The sequence below is a fragment of the Halichoerus grypus genome, chromosome 2 (genome assembly GCF_964656455.1).
Source record: "Halichoerus grypus chromosome 2, mHalGry1.hap1.1, whole genome shotgun sequence".
NCBI lineage: Eukaryota > Metazoa > Chordata > Mammalia > Carnivora > Phocidae > Halichoerus > Halichoerus grypus.
The window spans coordinates 104,025,257-104,045,744 of NC_135713.1; the positions used below are offsets into that span (position 1 = coordinate 104,025,257).

General features: G+C 41.2%; 1 protein-coding gene across 1 annotated transcript in view; it reads right to left on the reverse strand.

The window, feature by feature from the left end:
* Nucleotides 1-639: 639 nt before the first annotated feature.
* The window catches only part of RGS7BP (regulator of G protein signaling 7 binding protein), a 98,581-nt gene continuing 78,732 nt past the window's right edge, over nucleotides 640-20,488 (reverse strand). The window contains exons 5-6 of the mRNA XM_036067046.2: nucleotides 13,828-13,898; nucleotides 640-3,176 (exon numbers count right to left, since the gene is read on the reverse strand). Of these exons, the coding sequence (XP_035922939.1) occupies nucleotides 3,085-3,176; nucleotides 13,828-13,898 (163 nt within the window). The 3' untranslated portion in view covers nucleotides 640-3,084. The remainder of the gene's footprint in view (nucleotides 3,177-13,827; nucleotides 13,899-20,488) is intronic.

Sequence of the window (20,488 nt, forward strand, 5' to 3'; positions counted from 1 at the left end):
CTCACGTACCTTACCACAAGTGCCTTTGGGCCCAGCCACTGACTGACTTAAAGCCTGGAAATGTGGTTTTAAACAATATGACTGTGGTGGGATTCAGCTGATTTTTATTTTCTTTATACTTGGTGGTATGTTTCCGATTTCCCACAAAGAACATATATTGCCTCTGTAATCTGAAAAAAAGAAAACGATGAATCAACACGGGATATTAAAATTATAGTGGTAAAACGGGTGAAGGTGTGCCAGAAAAAGTTGACATCCTTTTCCAGTTTCCGCATGTGAGTATATGCAACGGAATGGGTTCAGTGTTCTCACCTTACCGCTGGGGATCAGCTCAGTATTATTGCTAATCTGAAAGCGAATTACCAGCAGGAGGCCGAGACAGTAGACTTCTATCTCATGGACTACACCTGAGAAAGTCCTTTGGTAGGTGAGAGGAGAGTGGGGTCAGCTCCTAAAGAGATGCATTGGCATATCTAATGGGAGATGGTGAGCTATCTATTGCCATTATGAGCCAGTGTAGGTCATCACGACTTGGAGCACTAAATTTCACTTTAGGACCTGCTAGTGAAAGAAGATCTATAAATCTTGGAGTGTGTCCACAGGAACTACAAAACCAATCAAAGTCTGGGAAACAGGCACTATGAATAAAAGATAAGGTGGCTGAATTTATTTACTTTAGATATGGAAAGCCTAGCTGGGGAATTAGACAAATTCCCATTCCCATGAATAGCTACTATAGCCCTCCCAGACCTGGAGGTGAGACCTGAATTTATTAACAGTCTTCAGTTTGTACAAAGGACAATGGCACAGGAGGTAAGTGTTCCTTTCATACCGGACTAAGGCGAGAGTGAGCACAAATGAACCAAGCAGAAGTGATTTAGATCAAGCATTTAGAGGAACGTGCTGAACACCAAGGTTGGGTTTATTGGTTAATAACTTCGCATGAATTAATGGGAACTAGATTGAAGCTAAGGGTTCAGTATAGTGGAAAGGTGGGTGAGGGCAAAGGCGGGAGCCGAGAGCGGGCCCAATTGGGCTATTTTATAATTTCTAAAACAATGGACCTTAAGTGAATTAAGCACACGGGATGAAATGAACCATATTCAAAAAAAGATATTAAACTTTTGTCAAACCTGATTTATGAAATCAGGGTTTGCAGACCAGATAAATCTGGGAGTGGTTACCTGCTTTGCAAGGGGGTATTCATTCTAAGAGTCTCTAAATAGCATATTCCAACAACCGTTTGCCAAATATTTGACTTAGAAAGTTGTGGTTTTCTCATATAACTTTCAAGGATACCTCTTTATATGAAGTCAGGCACACCTGTAATCATGCGTTAATTACCAGTTCTTTGGAGCACACAACTCTGGACGCCAAGAATAAGGCCAAAACCCAGCTGGTATGATCTAAATAGAGACCCGCATAGCCTTTTGAGGATCTCTTCCAACCCTCTAATCCTTTTGCTTTCAATCACAAAAGCTAGAAGATAATTCCAAGTATAATTTTCACAACATCAGATATTAGGTTGAACCATATGAAATTGCCATTTTTGTAGGTCAAAACAGTCAAATAGCAGCAATCTCATATAGGTCAATCTAATACAAGAATTATTCCAGTAGTTCGTATAACCTATCTTCATCTTCACTAAAGCTAACAGCTTTAATATATTTAGTTGTTGGGTCAAAATATTGGACATATAAATGCCTATGCACATAAGTACTGAGAAAGTATAGGGTTGGGATTAAAGATGCATCCTGGGTAAACCACTGATCGGCATCTAGCTCATCCTTTTATTGGACTAGACACTGGTGCCTCTTGTCTGACTTGAGGATTCCTCAGATTGTGGAAAGCAAGAAAAGAAGTCCAAAGGCCTGATCTCTCAACCCATGGGAAATTCTGTTTGGGTAACGGGCCGAGGAAGAACAGGGGAAAATACAACAAAATTTGTATCATGTTACAAGTTTAGTGAGGAAGATCATAACAGAGCTGTGAGCAGAAAAACAAAGCGTGTGGCCTCCTCCTTTCTAAAATATAGTATTGCTTAATGTGTCCTGCTTTCAAGATTCTAAGCTTAAGACAAGACACCAAGTACACATTGGAAAAGTCATATCTGCATAGTCATCTAAAATGAGACAAGCTTAGCTTAACTAAAAAGATTTTATTAACATAAAATGTTAAATATTTGTATGATCTGAGCTAATTCCAGCATGCCCTATAAGATTTAACACTATGCTGATGCGCAGACATCATGCTTCAGATTTCAATTAGAACAAAATATGATAATATTCAATTTTACATTTGAGGGTAATTGTATATGTTACTACACCATTTTCTAACTGGATTACTTCATTCTCCAAGAAGCTGAAAAAGACACCATTGGATCAAAAGGAAATTAGTTGCCCATATGCATTGTACGAAGGTATTAGGATTATTGTGTATTTACAAAATTTAAATACGTTTCATATATGGTTTTTGTTGCATTATAAATTAAGATATCCTTATGTAGAAGCTCTTGGATTCTGACAGAATGGAAGACTAAATGTAAATGGGTGCAGACAAAGCAATAGGTGAGGTGGTATATGTTTGATTATAATATTATTTCTAATAATATTGATAGATTGGATTTTTGAACACAGTTTTGCAGTTTTAGATAGATTTCTATGTTTAAAGACTCTCATATATGATAAATTGTTCACATGAGACCAGCAAGAGCTAAAGATATACTATTATACATGAAATAATTTTTCTCTGTATAATACATTTAAAAAAACTTTTAAATAATTTAAAAACCATAATTCTTGCATCTGTCATGGTATGGTTTGGAGCAGACATGCACAATGTCAGCTTTAAAAATCCTTTTAAAAACAGCCTGCTTTGTGAATCTTTTTTTTTTTTTTTTTCCCTTGACGGCAGCTGCTTTCAAATGTAAAATCATTTAAAAGGGTAGGGGGAGGCGAATAAAAGTAATAAGGAAGCATAGAAAACATAGTCAAAAACCAATAATTGTGGTTCAGCTGTCTGGAGGTCCTCAGGTTCTGTGATATTTTCAGGTCTTCGCAATGGTGGGTTTCCAGGAGGAGTTGCCTAGCTTGAGACCAGACAACACAGCCCAAAGAACCTTCTCTTCCGTCTTCTAACCAAGGGGTAGGGAGTTAGATTTAGAAGGCTGCTGTCATCTGTGATGGGACAGAATGTACATATGAGTGAATTACAGACAAAATAACCTGGGTTTTATGAATTGGCTTTAAAAATCCACCATCTTTTGAATCAAGGTTTCTTGGCTTCCGCACTGCTGGCCATTGTGGACCGGACAATTCTTTGCTGTTGGGGCTGTCCTGAGCACTGTGGCCTATCGAGCCGCATCCCTGGTCCTACCTACTCACCAGGTGCCAGTAGCAGTGCCCTACCCGCTGTGACAACCAAAAATGTCCCCAGATAGCGACGAAATGTTCTTCTTTTTGTTGGGGGGAGGGGCACGTAGCCTGCGGTTGAGAACCACGGCTTAGAATTAAATGTAAGCTGCTTGGAGGTGCTCTTTCAGTTGGGGGAAGGGTAGCTTTTTAGAAAGAGCCCCTGCTTTGGAGTGAGGTTGGCCTCTTTTCTAAACCCACCTCTGCTATTTCCTAGCTCTGTGACTTTGAAAATGTAACTGGAAGCTTGCTAAGCTTCAGTTTTCCCGTCTGTAAAACAGGGTTTAATAATACTTACCTTAGATGAAGACTATATGAAATAATCTATGAAAAACATGAAGCTTGGCTGGTATCCTACGTGCCTAGCACAGAGGAAGCACTCAGTAAATATAGCTATTGTTAACTATTTTCCTTTACAGAGGACTATTGTCTTGCTTCCACTCACCTACTTTACGCCACGGGAAGAAGTGTCTCAACTATTCCTTGTTGAGTCTTTGCCTACCAATTTCTACAGATTTCTGTACACAAGGGCATTCTGAGAAGATTGCCAGCTGTTGAATTTATAAGTTTTGAGTTGAAATTTTTAGCACGATGACAAGGAGAGGAAGAAATAAACCAGTAAGCCAAATTCAGTTTAGGGAGCTGGGTTTTAAAGAAATAGTGCAGCCCAAAAGAGAGGTTGGGTAGAAATAGCCTGTTGCAGCAGAACCGGCAGTCTGGTCCTAGAGGCTGGAGAGGGACCACAGGATATGCCCTGGAAATTGCCAGTGAGGGCAACACTTGGACATGATCGGAATGGAGCGAGGCGCCACAAAATGGTTGGTTGGCTCTGGTAGCTGTTAGGCAGCTAAGCTTTTGCCAGCCCAGAGCAGAGCTAAGGGGCTCCCTCCTTTCCCCATCCTAACCTGGAGGATACAGGACCTTGGGAAGGAGCCCAGAATCAGGAATTGGATGAAGGGGTGGATAAAGTGAAAGATGTGCCCCACTTCAAGAAAACTAGTTTGTAGATGAGGGTGGGTTTTCTTGATTACTGAGTCTAGATGCTCAGTGAACTCTCAAGAACAAAAACAAGTTCTGGCTTCCCAGTCCTCTTACGTCAATTGTGTCCTCCAAGTGGTCTTGGGCTTTTCCTTCCCTTCCCCAAAGGCTGCCATGTGTCATACTTATTTGTAAATTAGCCTCCCTCACCAAGTGGACAGTGTTGCTTGGAATGGTGCCCTATGCTATACATTTAGATAGAAACAGAGTAGCAAGTCAGAGTCAGGGAAGAAAGCAGGTGCCCCAGCTGAGCACATCAAATTAATCAAACACAGGGCACTCTCCCGGTCCCACAGATTAATATTCTCTCTTAAGATTCATATTCCACAAATGTGGAGAAAAACAGGACGCTCTTTGTCCTTTCTGTGATGAAAAGCATTTCACTATACTCTGGATGTCAACATTTTGAGACTAAAAATAGGACATCTCTCTTTTATACTTAAACCTGCCCCAAATAGTTAAGACTCGGAAAGCAGTGTCAAACAGTACATGTGAGCCTCATTTCCCTGGAGAATCTCTCAGGGATGAATCATGGTCTGTTTAGAACAGAAAGAAATGATAACTCGCTGTCTCATCAGATTTAGGACCCTTACTTTTTTAATCACCAAGTGACCAACAAACTTAACCTAACTGGAAATGGCAAAGGTACAGCAGACCCTGAAGAGTAAAGAATTTCATCTTTGGGTTTCTCTTTGGATACTGACTATATTTCCTGAAACACAAGTTCCCCAGGAATTCAATGGTTCCTTGAACAGACTCACCAAAACTATGAAGATCTTTATAGGGAAGAGAAATCTCCTTATTTCCATTTAAGACTTGGAAGATCTATTTCCTGAATGCCCATATATCCTTCCCTTTCTCCAAACATTTAAGAGATTTGGGGAGTGACCGAATGGGTATTTATATCTTGTAAACTGCATTGCTGATGTGTATTGTTCCCACTACATGAGGAAATGTCTACTACATGTTGTATTTACAAAGAAGCTGTATATGTGTATGCTGTGGTGGGATGTTTGCTCCCATGTTCTCTTTCTTATGTATGAAGAGCACACAGGTATTATGGGATTCATATCGACTGACCTTTGTATCTGTGCATTCATTACCGTGAATCAAAAAACCTTTTGTGCTATTGAAATTCTCACTCAGCCTTCTTTTCATATCTACCTATCTCTATATAGCTAGATAGATATACACATATACATTCACTTGTGAGTGCTACACACACACACACACACACACACACACACACACAGCATTCACATGAATAGGAAGTGTTAGAATTGATGAGAAGGTGCTCAGATGTTAAGCAAAGGATGGGCTGCCTATTAAGGATGACTGCTGGTTTGGGGCATCTCTGTTGAGCATTTGTGACACATTTGCCTAGCTTGTCTGATCATCACCTAGGGTTGAGGTGACACAAAAGCTCAAAAATTCTTGGCAGAAATTCAGAGCAGCTTTCTACACCCTAGGAAGCTGACACCAGCGGTAAATGCTGAAATTCACCAGCAGCAAGTACGCCTGGAATGGTTTGGAGTGAATTCAACTCCAGGGAAAGATGTCTTTCCACATTGATTGAAATCCTGTCTCTGAAATTACGGGTTGCCAAAAGACTGTGAACAAAATGGAATGTTTCCCCCACTCGTTCTCAGATTTCTGGGCAAATTCACCTGACCTTGCTGGGAAACCTTTGATTTTTATTGTGAATGTTTGAGATTTTATAACATCTTTTCTCCAAAGTGCATGTTCTGAGACAGCTGTAACCAAGGACAGTTTTAGATGTGAAAATGAAAAGTGGAGAAAGGGAAAGGGAGGGGAGAAAGCAGAGTAGAAAGTGAAAGAAAAGGAGAATATGCAATTCAGCCATCAGCAAGTTCAAATCTTGGTCATTTGAAGCTTAATTCCTGGATACTACTAAAGCCAGGGACACCAGAATTCCCTAAGGCACAATGATACCATTTCTCTGTTGCTCAAATTTCTTTTGCTAATGCAAGATTTCTTACAAGGATGATGTGTTAAGAAACAGAAGGACATAAAAATAAGAAGTTTTCAAATAATCAACTGAGCATTTGAGTTTCAAGGTATGGTCTCAGATAGAATCAAGAGAAGTGCTCATAATGTAACTGTAGTTGCAAATTTCTATTCCAGAAAGAAAAGGAGACCTTCAGCTAACCCCGTGGTTCTCAAACATTAGCTGTATTAAGCATCATCTGAAGGTGTGTTAAACTACAGATCACTGGCCCTCCCTCCAGAGTTTCTGAATCAATAGGTCTGGGGTGGGGCCGGAGAATTTAGATTTCTTACAAGTTCCCAGAAATGCTGATGTTGCTGGTCCTGAGGCCACACTCTGAGAAGCCCTGCATTAATCAAGGGCCTTCTAAGGGCAGGTTCCATGTTGGGTGCTGGGGATTATACCTGATGGGTCCTAATACAAAGGTAGTTCTCGGTCTCAAGGATGTTTGCTTGAGTAACTATGAAGCTTCATTAAAATGCCGTAAGAGAGATACAGATACAATGCTATGAGAATTCCAAAGAGGGGAATTACTCCCAAGGGGAGAAGGAAGAAGATAATCATGGAAAATCATGGAGGTCTTGGTATTCGTGCTGGGCCACAAGGGATGAGGAGAACTTGTACATTTGATGAAGGGGGAGATGGGCTTTCTAGATAGGGAGAACAGTGTGAACAAAGTCAAGGAGGTCAGAGGCAACTTGAATTTGGGTCCAAGTAAACAGTCCAGTCCGGAATGAAGGGTGGACTGAAAGGTGTATGAGGGAGGGAATAGTACAAAACAGAAATACATAGAATTCTCTAAATATGACCGTGACTTCTCTTGCCTCTCCGGCTTTACACATGCCATTCCTTTTTCCAGAGAAGTCCTCCCTTCTTAAACAAATGCCAGTCCCTCCAAGATTAACTTGCAACTTTCTTTGACTTATTTCATAATGTTCTTCCGATTTTCTTCTCAGTCCCCTTTGTAAACTGCAGTTCTTCCCCCTCAAAACTTAAACTGTGGTATTCCAGGGCTCTTCTCTATGCACACACTCCTTGAGTGGTGTCAACCATTCCTAAGGCTTCAATTACCATTATGCCGATGATGTTTAAATATGTATTTCCAGCCTCCCAGTTTACACATCTCACCTCAGCATAAGACTTGTACACCTGCTATTCACCACTGAACATCACTCTTGGAGTCCCTCCATCTCCAAAACTTCAATCGTCTTCTATCTCTACTACTCCTCCTCTGTTCTCTCTGACTTAGTGAATAGACACCAGCATTCACCCTGCTTTCCAAGTCAGAACCTGGGTTTTATCCTTGATTCTGTCTTTTCTCTTATGCAGCCCATCCAATTGTTCATATTCTCTTCTCCGACCCCCTGGCTTTCGGTCAGACCTTAAGCGTTTCTCATCTGGATTATTGCAACTGCCTCCTAATTGAATTCCTCCAATGGCTTCAGGATAAAGTCCAAACCTCTTAACATGAATTATAGGGGTCTTAATGATACAGGCCCACCTACTTCTCTAGTCTTTCATGCCTCTTTTCTAACCACTTTCCCAACGAATGAAGTGCTTGTAGTTCATCAAAATGCCCTGTTTTTTCATCTCCTCATATACCTTCAATATCCAGAATCTTCTGCCTATACTCTCTTTTTTCCCCCACCTCTTTTTTCTTTTTCTTTTTTTCATCTCTTTCTTTGGCTAACTCTGATTCATCCTCAGAAATCTCAGCTCACTTTCCAAAAAGCCATTCTCAATACCAGCAACCCTCTCCCCCATCTCACACCCTAACCCCTTACAACTCACATCGGGCTAGGTGAGAATCCCATATACCCTTGTAGTGACCTCTGTCTAGCTATTATGGCACTGTTATATTCTAAGCACTGTTTCTTTGTCTGTCCAATAGTGTGTGTGTGTGTGAGTTGTTTCCAGAATTCACATGCCCTACCCCAGAAACATTATTCCAATCTCTATGAGGGGACGCCTGTCATTTGGGAAGTCTTTCCAGGTGATTCTCATCCAGTCTGTTCTGTTGAGAGAGAGAACCTCTAGAGGGAGAGATAGTCCCAGCCCATGTTAGATGATTGCAGGGACACCAGATGCTAGGGTAAAACGTCTGTTCTTCCTCTAGAAGAGGATGAGTAGGAATGTAACATTTGTGAGGAGGGGCTGAACATAGAGTAATGCATTAAGAAAGTGATGTGTGATCAGTGATGTGTGAATTAATTGGAGGACAGAGAGGAAGTACATATGGTATCCTGAATCCTGGATGGAAAGTTGCAGAGATTACAAAAGATATGGAGCTGCTGGAGTAAAAACTACCCAGAGTAACATTCAGAGAACACCACACTGAAGCACACAAAGTCCTTCTAGGAGGCCCTGGTGAAAGGACCTAAAAGATCATCTCTAGGCTATCGGGTGGCATAGCTGCCTCATGTTCTTCAGCCAGATATCAAACCCTGCTCCATGACATGGCTAGAGTGGGTATGGGGGCTCCAGACTGGAGTGGGCTGACAGTATGAATCTGGGGGAGCTGTTCCTAGATCCAATTTAGTCTGGAGTCGCACTGTCCCCAGGAGGGGACCCATTCTAGAACAGATTCAATTCCCAACGGATCCACCTCAGACCGATTTTAATGCCTGGTCTCAATGACCAAATTCTAGGCAAGAGTGAACATACAAACACACCCCACGGCATTCATTAAGTCAGAATTCTGGAAAAGGTGAAACTGTCTTTCAGGATGAATTTATTTCTGCCAACTTGTTTTGTTTGATTACAACATACATTTAGAAGATGCTTGCCCTTCACTTTCCAGTCTCCTTTTAGCCTTTGTCAGTAACCTTGCAGGCTCTCCACAGGTGGTTCCATTTGTAATCCATTTGACACAGCAAGACTATCATAATTAATGAAGTTTCCTACAGCACTGCCAGTGACCCAGAATGTAGGACAGGAGAGGCGCTGAAGCAGTGGAAAGAACAGTGGGCTGAGAGCCAGGAGACCTGGACGTGGTCAGGGGCCTGCTGTGGGGCTGCCATAGAAGGAGGACAGCTCGCTTTTCTTTTGTGCCTCTCTGTGTCTCCAGCCTTAAACTGGAAGGATGGGAAAGAAAAGGCACTGTCTAAAAGGAGGCCATAATCACTAACCATTAAAATTCCTGCTCTTGGCTACCTTCCTTTATTTGTCACTGAAAATCACTTTACAACAAACTGTTGTCAAGTTTTGATTGTGGTAGGAAGAGGGGGAAAGATACGACTGAATCTTTAAATGCGAAAATAAACATGGAAGTTTCTGAGGTGAAGACTAGGGTGGAGCCTGGAGAACACAGGCATCGGAGCCCTTCCGGGGGAGGTTTCCCCAGTGCCCGCCTGGCAGGATCTTCACATGGTCAGGGTTTGAGGTAGGAACAAAGGAAACCAGGCGTGGTATCGTTCCCCTTTTTTTCCTCTCTGCTTCAAACACACATGTAAATGGAATAAAAAGAGAAAAGAAATAAGAAGCCAGAAAAAAAACCAGATGGCTTTCTATAATGGTTTTCATCCAGTTACAAAGTTTTGACAATAAGGTCCTAGAGAAAAGAACTGGAATATATTTTTCCACATTTCACCCCACACTGTTTCTTGGATATGTTCACCTACACCCATAGAATAAACAGATCAGCTGCAAAAGAATTCCAGGAAGGTCATGGGAAAGCTCCTATGGTCTAGCTTGGTATACAGAGTCAGACAGAAGAATGTGGCTGATTTGTTCATTAAAATGGTGCTATATGCATCTGCTAAAAAATGTTCCCAGAGGGACACAAGAGACTTGCTCTCCTTCCCTCAGGCTTTCTCAGACCCTCTGGTTCAGACTCACAACCCCCTGTCTCCACTGGTCAGCTTCAAGTGGCATCATGCTATGATTCCCGTGAAACCCGTAAAGAACGGAGATGTGGCATCTCATGCTGAGGGTCCCATTTTTCCCCTAAGTGAAGAAACCTGAATTTACCTGAATCAAAGCCTTCACCCCAATTTTTTATTATTTTTATTCAAAATCCTATTGCATCATTCCCTCCTAACAGGTCCTTGAATCTCCTAGCTTTTTCCTTTTCATGCTCTACACAGATTTAGGGCCCTTTTCACTCATGTTTTTACTCACAGTATCAATCATTTATTATTATTATTACATTTTGAAAATGTATTTAAAATTCTACTTTTTCCTGTTTATAAAAGAATACAAAGTCACACAAAATATTTCTACTCTTTATGATTATAAAAATGTCCCAAGTAATTAAACTGAAATTTCTGTTTTTCCATTAATGCATGCTTCAGGAACCGCTGGATGTATTTTCATGAAATGTGGAGGGGACGTTTTGGATGGTTTGATTTACACTATAAAGTACAGGGCACACATGCCATTCACTCTGCACGCCCTGGCAGGCGTTCTCCCGGGCAGCCGATGGTGAGGTATAAGGAGGGGCCTCCATGCTGCCCCAGGGGGACTTGCCAAACATATAAAGAAACAGAACAGCTTCAGACATGAACTCCAACTCTGAAGTCCCAGGGACCAATGTTCTGTACTGTGGGCTCCAGATCAACGAGCGGAAGCTGGGGCTGTTCTGTTGGATGATGATGGGGCATTCTCCTGAGCTGGGCTGGCTGGGCTGGCTGGTAAAGAATACCAGTACCAGCAACAGCCATCACAACAAAGCATCTGTCCAGGTCGGGAGCAGACACAAGACCTGCGGTGCTTCATTTAAGCCCCAACAGCCCCCTGAAGTAAGTAATGCTCTTATCTCCTTTTCAGGGATGAGGAAATTGACATCGCTGGATGTTAAACAGATTATTCCAGGGCACAAAGTTGCTAAGTGGCAGAGCCAGCATTTGAACCCAAGGATCGGTCTTCATCTAAAGGCCCCGGTCCCCACCACCATGCGCATTTCTAGCAACAATCTTCCAGGCTGTGGCCGGAGGGCTCTCTCCTCACTACACCCTATCTGCTTCCGGAAACCAGCGCAAGGTCTCCACTGCACTACGCCCAGGGCGCAAGCCCGTTAGTCTGATCCCAGGCCCTGCAGGGGTGCTTCCAGGTAGCTGACTGATGCTCCACACCCCTGCGTCTTGTCTTCTGACACCCTGCCTCCATCCCATGGCGCTCAGGCCACACTACTTCTCGGCCTCTTCACCTGGCGTTCTCACTTCCACCTCTCCACCTTCTGCCACGCCGCTCCCAGAGCCAACAGGCTCTCCAGCTCTGCTACCAAATCCTCTCAGAGCCAGGCAGCACCCTGACCTCCCTCTGCTTTGCTCAGTGGAAAGCAGAGGAGTTTCTTTCTTACTCTAAAAACCCTTTCCCCACCCTCTACGTAGCACTCTCTGAAGCGGACGCTTCCTGGCAGGTGCTCGGCCCACGCATGCTCAGTGACAGTGCCGATGATGGTCCTTCGTACAGATCATCAGCCCCCGGGGCTGCAAAGTTGGGCGCAGATTTAACAAACATCTATTGTGTATGCCGGGTGTCGTTCTGGGCATTGCTCTAGGTACGGAAGATACAATAATAGTTAACAGAAACATGTAGAGGCCTTTCCCTCGTGGAAGTTACAATCTAGTGAAAATACCTTCTCCATTTCTGTGTTACGGTGTATATTCCCATAGGATAGCTCTGGAGACAGACTGTCTGGGATCACATCCCAACCTTTCTACTTACAGTTCTGTGTGACCTTGGCTGAGTTAGTTAACTCTCTTTGCCTCAGTTTCCTGTCAATTGGGAAACATTAATAGCATTTCCCTCAAAGACCTTACAAGAATTAAATAAGTTAACAGAGTTAATACATGCGAAGTATTTAGGATAGTGGTTTGTGATATTGTGATTTATAATAAGGCATGTCTTTGGTTTTCCACCTCATTCCTGGCTCAAAGCTCCTAAATCCCTTGGAATTTCCTAAGGGATGATAGCAAGAAAGGTGTCTTTTGTTATGTTAATGAGGATACTTTCAAAAACCGCCTAAGGATGGGGGCTGGTTGCTAGGGGAACCAAAAGTGTGATTAGAGGGTTGGAACTTTCAGTCCCAAACCCAAGCTCCGGGGAACGGAGATGAACTGAAGATTGAGTTCATCACCAACGGCCCCTGATTTAATCAGGCACACCTGTGTAATGAAGCCTCCCACAAACCAACAAAGGACAGGTTCGGAGAGCTTCCGGTTGGTGAACAAGTAGAGACCTGCGAAGCGGGGTGCACTGGGGGAGGGATGGAATCTGCTTGCCCTTCCCCATACCCTATGCTTGCGTCTGACATCTGGCTGTTCCTGAGTTATATCCTTTTGTGATAACTGGTGATCTAGTAAGTAAAATGTTTCTCTGAGTTCTATGATCCACTGTAGCAAATTAACCGAAGCCATGGAGGGGCTCCTTGGAACTTCCAACCTGTACATCTCAAGTGGTGGGGGAGGGCAATCTTGTAGCCCTTAATTTAGGGGATCTGGTGCTGTCCTCCAGGTCATCGCAGAATGCAGATGAATTGCAGGACACCGTACTGGTGTCCACGAATTGCTTGGTGGTGTGGAAAAGGGCTCCCACACATTGGAATTGGGTGCAGAATCACAGTGGCACACTGTAAGGTCTCAATATGTGTTAATTATTATTACTTCTTTTAGATAACTAAACATCTAGATGGCAGAAGTCTTTCTTTGGAAATTTCTTTCTTTTTTTTTTTTTAAAAGATTTTATTTATTTATTGAGAGAGAGAAAGAGTGCCCTGCGGGGAGGGTGAGGGGCAGAGGGAGAGAGAATTTCAAGCTGACTCCACCCTGAGCACGGAGCCTGAGCAGGGCTCCATCTGATGACCCTGAAATCAGGACCTGAGCGGAAATCAAGAGTCGATCACGTAAGCCACCTAGGTGCCCTCCCTTTGGAAATTTCTTAAGTGTCCTCCTCTAGGCTGTAAACTATTTTTTTTTTAAATTTAAATTCAACTAATTAACATATAATGTATTACTGGTTTCGGAGGTAGAGGTTAGTGATTCCTCAGTCTTAAATGATACCCAGTGCTCATTACATCAAGTGCCCTCCTTAATGTCCAACTTCTTAAAGTCAAGGGCCAAGTCTTCAGTTGTTTTGTGTTTGCCACCCCTGGTATAGTGCTTTCCAGGGCTTGTTCATGAATACATGCTCTTGCCTGACAGGGCTAGTGGAAGAGGCCTCTGAGGGTCAGAGTGTACCTCAGCTCTCCTCAGAGCACAACTGTGTTTGCCTGCGGGGCTCCATTTTCATTACTGTATCTTCTTGAAGAGAGAGGAATGTATATTCAGTGCCTTCTATTGTTTGTGTAAAACAAATTTGTAATTTCTCAAGAAACAAGTCCCAAGGTTATCATGTTAAAAACATCCTCTGCCTCAAAAGGACAAGACTTACCTTGATTTTTCAATGGTAAAGGCATAGTTTCCCTGAGTTTGCTTAAAAGGTTTTTCATTTCTCGCATGTCTCTGTAAAAGTGATAAAAAGAAAAAAAAAATCAGCTGTGAATTTTTGAAATGCAATCCCAAACAGTCTGTTCTATGAGACAATTGAGAGATGAGAGTCTGTGCTTAATTGTACTAGCTTTAGTTTCCAGTAGGCAAATGTTGAATTTATTTTGCTTTTATAAGAAAAAAAATCTGAGACTGATGGTTTTGGAAGGAATGAGAACTACTCTGGCAAACATTTCCACAGGGCATTCTGCTCTAGGAGCCTTCTTCTCTGCCTTCGGTTGGACCTGGCTGAGATCAGAGAAGAGTCTCTGATAACAAGGCCAGTATCGCAGATTTCTAAGAGGGAGGTCAAGGACATGCAAGTAGTGTAACAGGGGTACTCTGGGCAAAACTGAGGCTGGGTGATGTTGTTCTCAGGCTTTAAGGTCAGATAGCTGTTGTGGTTGTATTGGTTCACTTGCTATTGTCTCATGATTGAAATTCAGTGTAACATAGGTGTTAAGGATTCACAAGGTTCAGCATTGATCGAAGTGACTTGGAATAATGGGAAACTGATGAATTCTAAAATCTTCAGAGAAGAGCTCTTCACGATGGGGTGGGGGGCGTGGAGAGGGAGAAGGAGGGAGAGAGAAGCACCTGGGACAGATGGACAAATGGACCTTCCTGTAGCCTCTCCCATGCAGGTAAGCCACTGCATCCTTCCAACATCTCCGCTCTCTCATCTTGGAATATATGTGATCCTAAAACCACCCAACTGTGGAGCAGGAAGCCATACCAGGGGGCTTCTAGTTTGGGATAGGAATCAGTTGGACTTTTCAAAATCCTTGGGGCAGTAGTTCTCCACATGTTCTGGTGGTCATCCCCTGGACTTAGTACTCTTGAAATCACAGGACGTAGTGGTCGATTTCATTTATAAGAGCAAAAATCAGATGCATCTTTTAGTTAGCTCTAGAACAGGCAAGCAATAGCAGCAGGTACTAAGGATTTAATAAAGTTTTGGGGGGCGGATAATCTGAAAGTTGAGGAAATTCTATCTACTAACTTATTTTTCTCTTGCTATATGAAGAAAAAGAATCACCATTTAATTTTAGGTATGAAATCCCTCAGTTCCTTTCTTTTTTTATTTTAAGTAGGCTCCACACCCAATGTGGGGCTTGAACTCACAACCCTGAGATTAAGAGTTCCATGCTGTACCAACTGAGCCAACCAGGCACCCCTGTGTATTTCTTGATACACAGCTGTTCTCTTGAGTATGGTTTGAGGACTACTTGTCCTGGGGGAGGCGAGAGACCCCATAGGGTCTCTCCTTAAGTATTGGCTAACATGTAAAAAGGAACTCTTTCCCAGGAATAGCTGATTGGAAAAGGAGAAGAAAGCAGCCTTGTGGGTCAGGTGTAGAAATAAACCCATAAAAACAATCGGAATTCTTTTCCATAAGTATGAGGATATGTCTGTGGGGCACCGATGCTGACGAGCCCCAAAGGGTATTTCTAGAGAGAAAAGGTGAAAGTGGGGGATTGGAAAAAAGAAGGGCAGGGCCCTTACATCCAAAAGTGCAAGGGGCGTATTCTGATTTCCTGTAAAATTCTCAAGGGTTGAGAAGAAGACTATAGCCCACAGTTTTGAAGTTCAGCCTTAAAGTCCAGATTCAGGTCCAAGGAGGTGGGAATGACTGAGACAAGTAGGCACAAGAGACCTGGTCTGGTAAGGCAGCTTCCTAAGTTCTCCCTCTCTCTGCCCTAAGAGATCAGTGCGTCTCACACTGGACTGCACATTAAAATCACCAGAAGGGCTTTTTAAAAACACTGATTCCTGAGCCCCATCCCCAGAAACCAGCTATATCAGGCTCTCATGGGGTGGGGTCTTGGCACATGGTGATTCTCCTGTGCAGCACCACACCTGGGAGTTGGTGCCTTCCAGAGAGACCTTGCCTCAGTCTCAGATACTGCATTCCTGACCCATTCCCACCATGTGCCCGTCCACCTCCTATAGTCTTCTTTTTTTAAAAATTGAGGTAAAATTGGTATATAACATTATTTAAGCTTCAGGTGTGCAACATTATAAGTTTCCATCTGTATGTACTACAAAGTGATCACCACTACAAGTCTAGTTATGATGCATTACCCTGTAACTGACCCCCTTCAACCATTTGACCCACCTCCATCCCCCCCACCCTTCCCCTCTGTAATCATCTATCTGTTCTCTTGCATCTATAAGTTTGTTTTTGTTTTGTTTTCCTTTACAGATTCCAGATATGAGTGGAATCATATGGTATTTGTTTTTCTCTGTGTGACTTATTTCACTTAGCATAATAACTTCACGGTCTGTCCATGTTGTTGCAAATAGCAAGCTGAGTAGATTCCATTATAGCACACACACACACACACATACACACACACACACACACACACACACACACACATACACTGCATCTTCTTTTTCCATTCATCCATTGATGAACATTTAGGTTGTTTCAATTTCTTGGTTATTGTAAATAATACAGCAATGAACAGAGGGGTGCATATATAGTTTTGAATCAGAATTTTTGTTTTCTTTGGATAAATACCTAGAAGTGGAATAGCTGGATCATATGGTAGTCCTATTCTTATTTTTTTTTGAGAAATATCCATACTGTTTTCCATAGTGGTTGTGCCAGTTTACATTCCCATCAATTGGGTATGAGAGATCCCTTTTTTTCCACATCCTCCCCAGTATTTGTTATTTCTTGTCTTTTTGGTACTAGCTCTTCTAACTGGTGGGAGGCGATACCTCATTGTGGTTTTGATTTGCATTTTCCTGATGACTAGTGATGTTGAACATCTTTCTATGTGCCTGTGGGCCATCTATATGTCTTTTCTGAAAAAATGTCTATTCAGATCCCCTGACCATTTTTTAATTGGATTGTTTCTTTTTGTTGTTGTTGTTGTATGAGTTCATTATATATTTTGGATCTTAATCCTTTGTTGGATATATGATTTGCAAAAATCTCCCATTCAGTAGATCACATTTTTGTTTTGATGACCTTTTCTTTCACTATGCAAAAGATTTTCAGTTTGATGTAATCCCATTTGTTTATTTTTGCTTCTGTTTCCCTTGCCTTTGGAATCAGATGCACAAAAAATATCACTAAGACTCATGTTGAGGGGCTTACTGTGTATGTGTTCTTCTAGGAATTTTATGGTTTCAGATCTTACATGCAGGTGTTTAATCCATTTTGAGTTAATTTTTGAAGATTAACTGGAATTTTGAGAAGGATTGCACTGAATCTGTAGATTGCTTTGGGTAGTATGGACATTTTAACTCTATTCTTCCAATCCATGATCATGGAATTTTTTTTTCCATTTATTTATGTCTTCATTTTCTTTCATCAGTGTCTTACAGTTTTCAGTGTGTAGGTCTTTCAACTTGGTTAAATTTATTCCTGGGTTTTTGATGCAATTTAAATGGAATTATTTTCTTAATTTCTCTTTCTGATAATTTGTGATTAGTATATACAAATGCCACAGATTTCTGTGTGTTGATTTTTGTATCCTGGTACTTTACTGAATTCATTTATTAGTTCTAACCATTTTTTTGTTGGAGTCTCTTAGGTTTTCTTAGTATCACGTCATCTGCAGATAGAGACAGTTTTGCTTCTTCCTTTATCATTTGGATGTCTTTTATTTATTTTTCTTGCCTAATTATTTTGGTTGGGATGTTCAATACTGTATTGAATAAAAGTGGTAAGTGGCCATTTTTGTCTTATTCCTGATTTTAGAGGAAAAACTTTCAGCTACTCACCATTGACTGTGATGTTAGCTGTGGGTTTGTCATATATGGCCTTTATTATGTTGAGATATGTTACCTCTACGCCCACTTGGTTGAGTTTTTATTAAAAATGGTGTTGGATTGTGTCAAATGCTTTTTCTTTCTTTTTCTTTTTTTTTTTTTTTAAGATTTTATTTATTTATTTGACAGAGAGAGACACAGCGAGAGAGGGAACACAAGCAGGGGGAGTGGAAGAGGGAGAAGCAGGCTCGCCGCAGAGCAGGGAGCCTGATGCGGGGCTCGATCCCAGGACGCTAGGATCATGACCTGAGCCAAAGGCAGGCGCTTAACGACTGAGCCACCCAGGCGCCCCTCAAATGCTTTTTCTGCAGCTATTGAGATGATTCATTTTGTTAATGCGGTGTGTCGCGTTGATTGATTTGCAGATGTTGAACCATCTTTGTATCCTTGGAATCAGTCACACTTGATCATGGTGTATGGTCCTTTTATTTTATTGTATTCAGTTTGCTAATATTTTTTTGAGAATTTCTACATTAATATTCATCAATGATATTGACCTACAATTTTCTTTTTTTGTGATGTTCTTCTCTGATTTTGGTATCAGGGCCATGCTAGCCTCATAAAATGACTTTGGAAGTGTTTCCTTCTCTTTAATTTTTTGGAAGAGTTTGAGAAGGATAGGTATTAAATCTTGGAATGTTTACTAGAATTCACTTGTGAATCTGTCTGTTCCTGGACTTGTGTTTGTTGGGACATTTTTGTTTTTTTTTTGTTTTTTTTTTTTTTAAAGATTTTATTTATTTATTTGACAGAGAGAGATAGCGAGAGAGGGAACACAAGCAGGGAGAGTGGGAGAGGGAGAAGCAGGCCTCCCGCGGAGCAGGGAGCCTGATGCGGGACTCGATCCCAGGACCCTGGGATCATGACCTGAGCCGAAGGCAGACGCTTAACGACTGAGCCACCCAGGCGCCCCTGTTGGGACATTTTTGATTACTGATTCAATCTCCTTACCAGTAATCAGTGTGTTCAGATTTTCTATTTCTTCATGATTCAGTCTTGGAAGAGTGTATGTTTCTAAGAATTTATCCATTTCTTCCAGATTGTCCACTTTGTTAGCATATAATTGTTTGTAATAGTTTTTATGGTCCTTTGTATTTCTGTGATGTCAGTTGTAAATTCTGCTCTTTCATTTCTGATTTTATTTATTAGAACCTTCTCTCTTTTTTTCTTGGTCTAGTCTAGACTTCTCTAGTCTAGATAAAGGTTTTTGAGTTTCTTTTATCTTTTCAAAGAACCAGCTTTTAGTTTCATTGATCTTTTCTATTAATTTTTAGGTCTCTATTTCATTTCTTTCCACTCTGTATTTATTATTTCCTTCTTTCTACTGAATTTGGGCTTTGCTTGTTTTTTTTTTTCTCCCTAGCTCCTGTAGGTGTAAAGTTAGATTGATTATTTGAGATTTTTCATGCTTATGGAGGTAAGTCTGCTATGATTTTCCCTCTTAGATCACTTTTGCTACATCCCACAGATTTTGGTATGTCATAATTCTGTTTTCATTAGTCTCTCGTTTTTTTTTTTTTTATTTTTCATTGACATCTTTGATGACTTGTTGGTTGTTTAAAAGCATGTTGTTTTATCTCCACATTTTTGTGTTTTTTTCCAGCTTTCTTTTTGTAATTGATTTCTGGTTTCATACCACTGTAGTCAGAAAAGATACTTGATATTTAAAAGTGGTATGTCTTTTTGTTGGATTGACCCTTTTACATTATGTAATGCCCTTCTTTGTCTATTATTACAGTCTTTGTTTTAAAGTCTACTTTGTCTATTATGAATATTCCTACACCAGCTTTCTATTTATTTCCATTTGCATGAAATATCTTTGTTCATCCCTTCGAGTTCAGTCTGTGTGTGTCCTGAAGTGAGTCTCTTGTAGGTAGCATACAGATGGGTCTTATTTTTATGTATCCCTTCAGCCACTCTATGTCTTTTGATTGGAAAGTTTAGTCCATTTACATTTGAAGTAACTATAGGTAAGTAATTATTGCCATTTTGTTGATTGTTTTCTGGCTGTTTTTGTAATTCCTCTCTGTTTCTCTCTTTTGTCTCTCTTACCTTGTGGTTTGATGGCTCTCTTTAGTGTTTTGTTTAGATTCTCTTCTCATTTTGTGTGTGTGTGTGTGTGTGTGTGTGTGTTTTCAAAGATTTTATTCATTCATTTGAGAGAGAGGGAGACAGAGAGAGCACAAGCAGGGAGAGAGGGAGTGGGAGAAGCACTCCCTGCTCAGCAGGGAGTCCAATGTGGGGCTTGATCCCAGGACCCCAGGATCATGACTTGAACCTAAGGCAGATGCTTAACTAATTGAGCCACCCAGGCAACTCTTTGTGTTTTTATGGTAAGTTTTTGCTTTGTGGCTTGCCACAAAGTTCACATGTAAGTTCCTATGTATATAATGGTCTGTTTTGAGTTAATAGCAACATTCCAAAACTTTACATTTCTTCTACCCCTGCCATTTTATGTTTTTGATGTCACATTTTACGTCTTTTAATTTTATGCATTCTTTAATTCTTGTAGTTTCAGTTAACTGTATTATTTTTGTCTTTAAACCTTCATAGTTGCTTTATAAGTGATTGATTCACTACTTTTACTATATGTTTACCTTTTCCAGGAGGATTTCATATATATTTCCCTGTTATTAATTAGTGCCATTTCTTTTCAGTTTAGAGAAGTCCCTTTAACATTTATTGTGATGCTGGGTCAGTGGTGATGAGCTCCTTTATAGCTTTTGCTTATCTGGAAAACTCTTAATCTCGCCCTCAATTTTTTTTTTTTTTTTAAG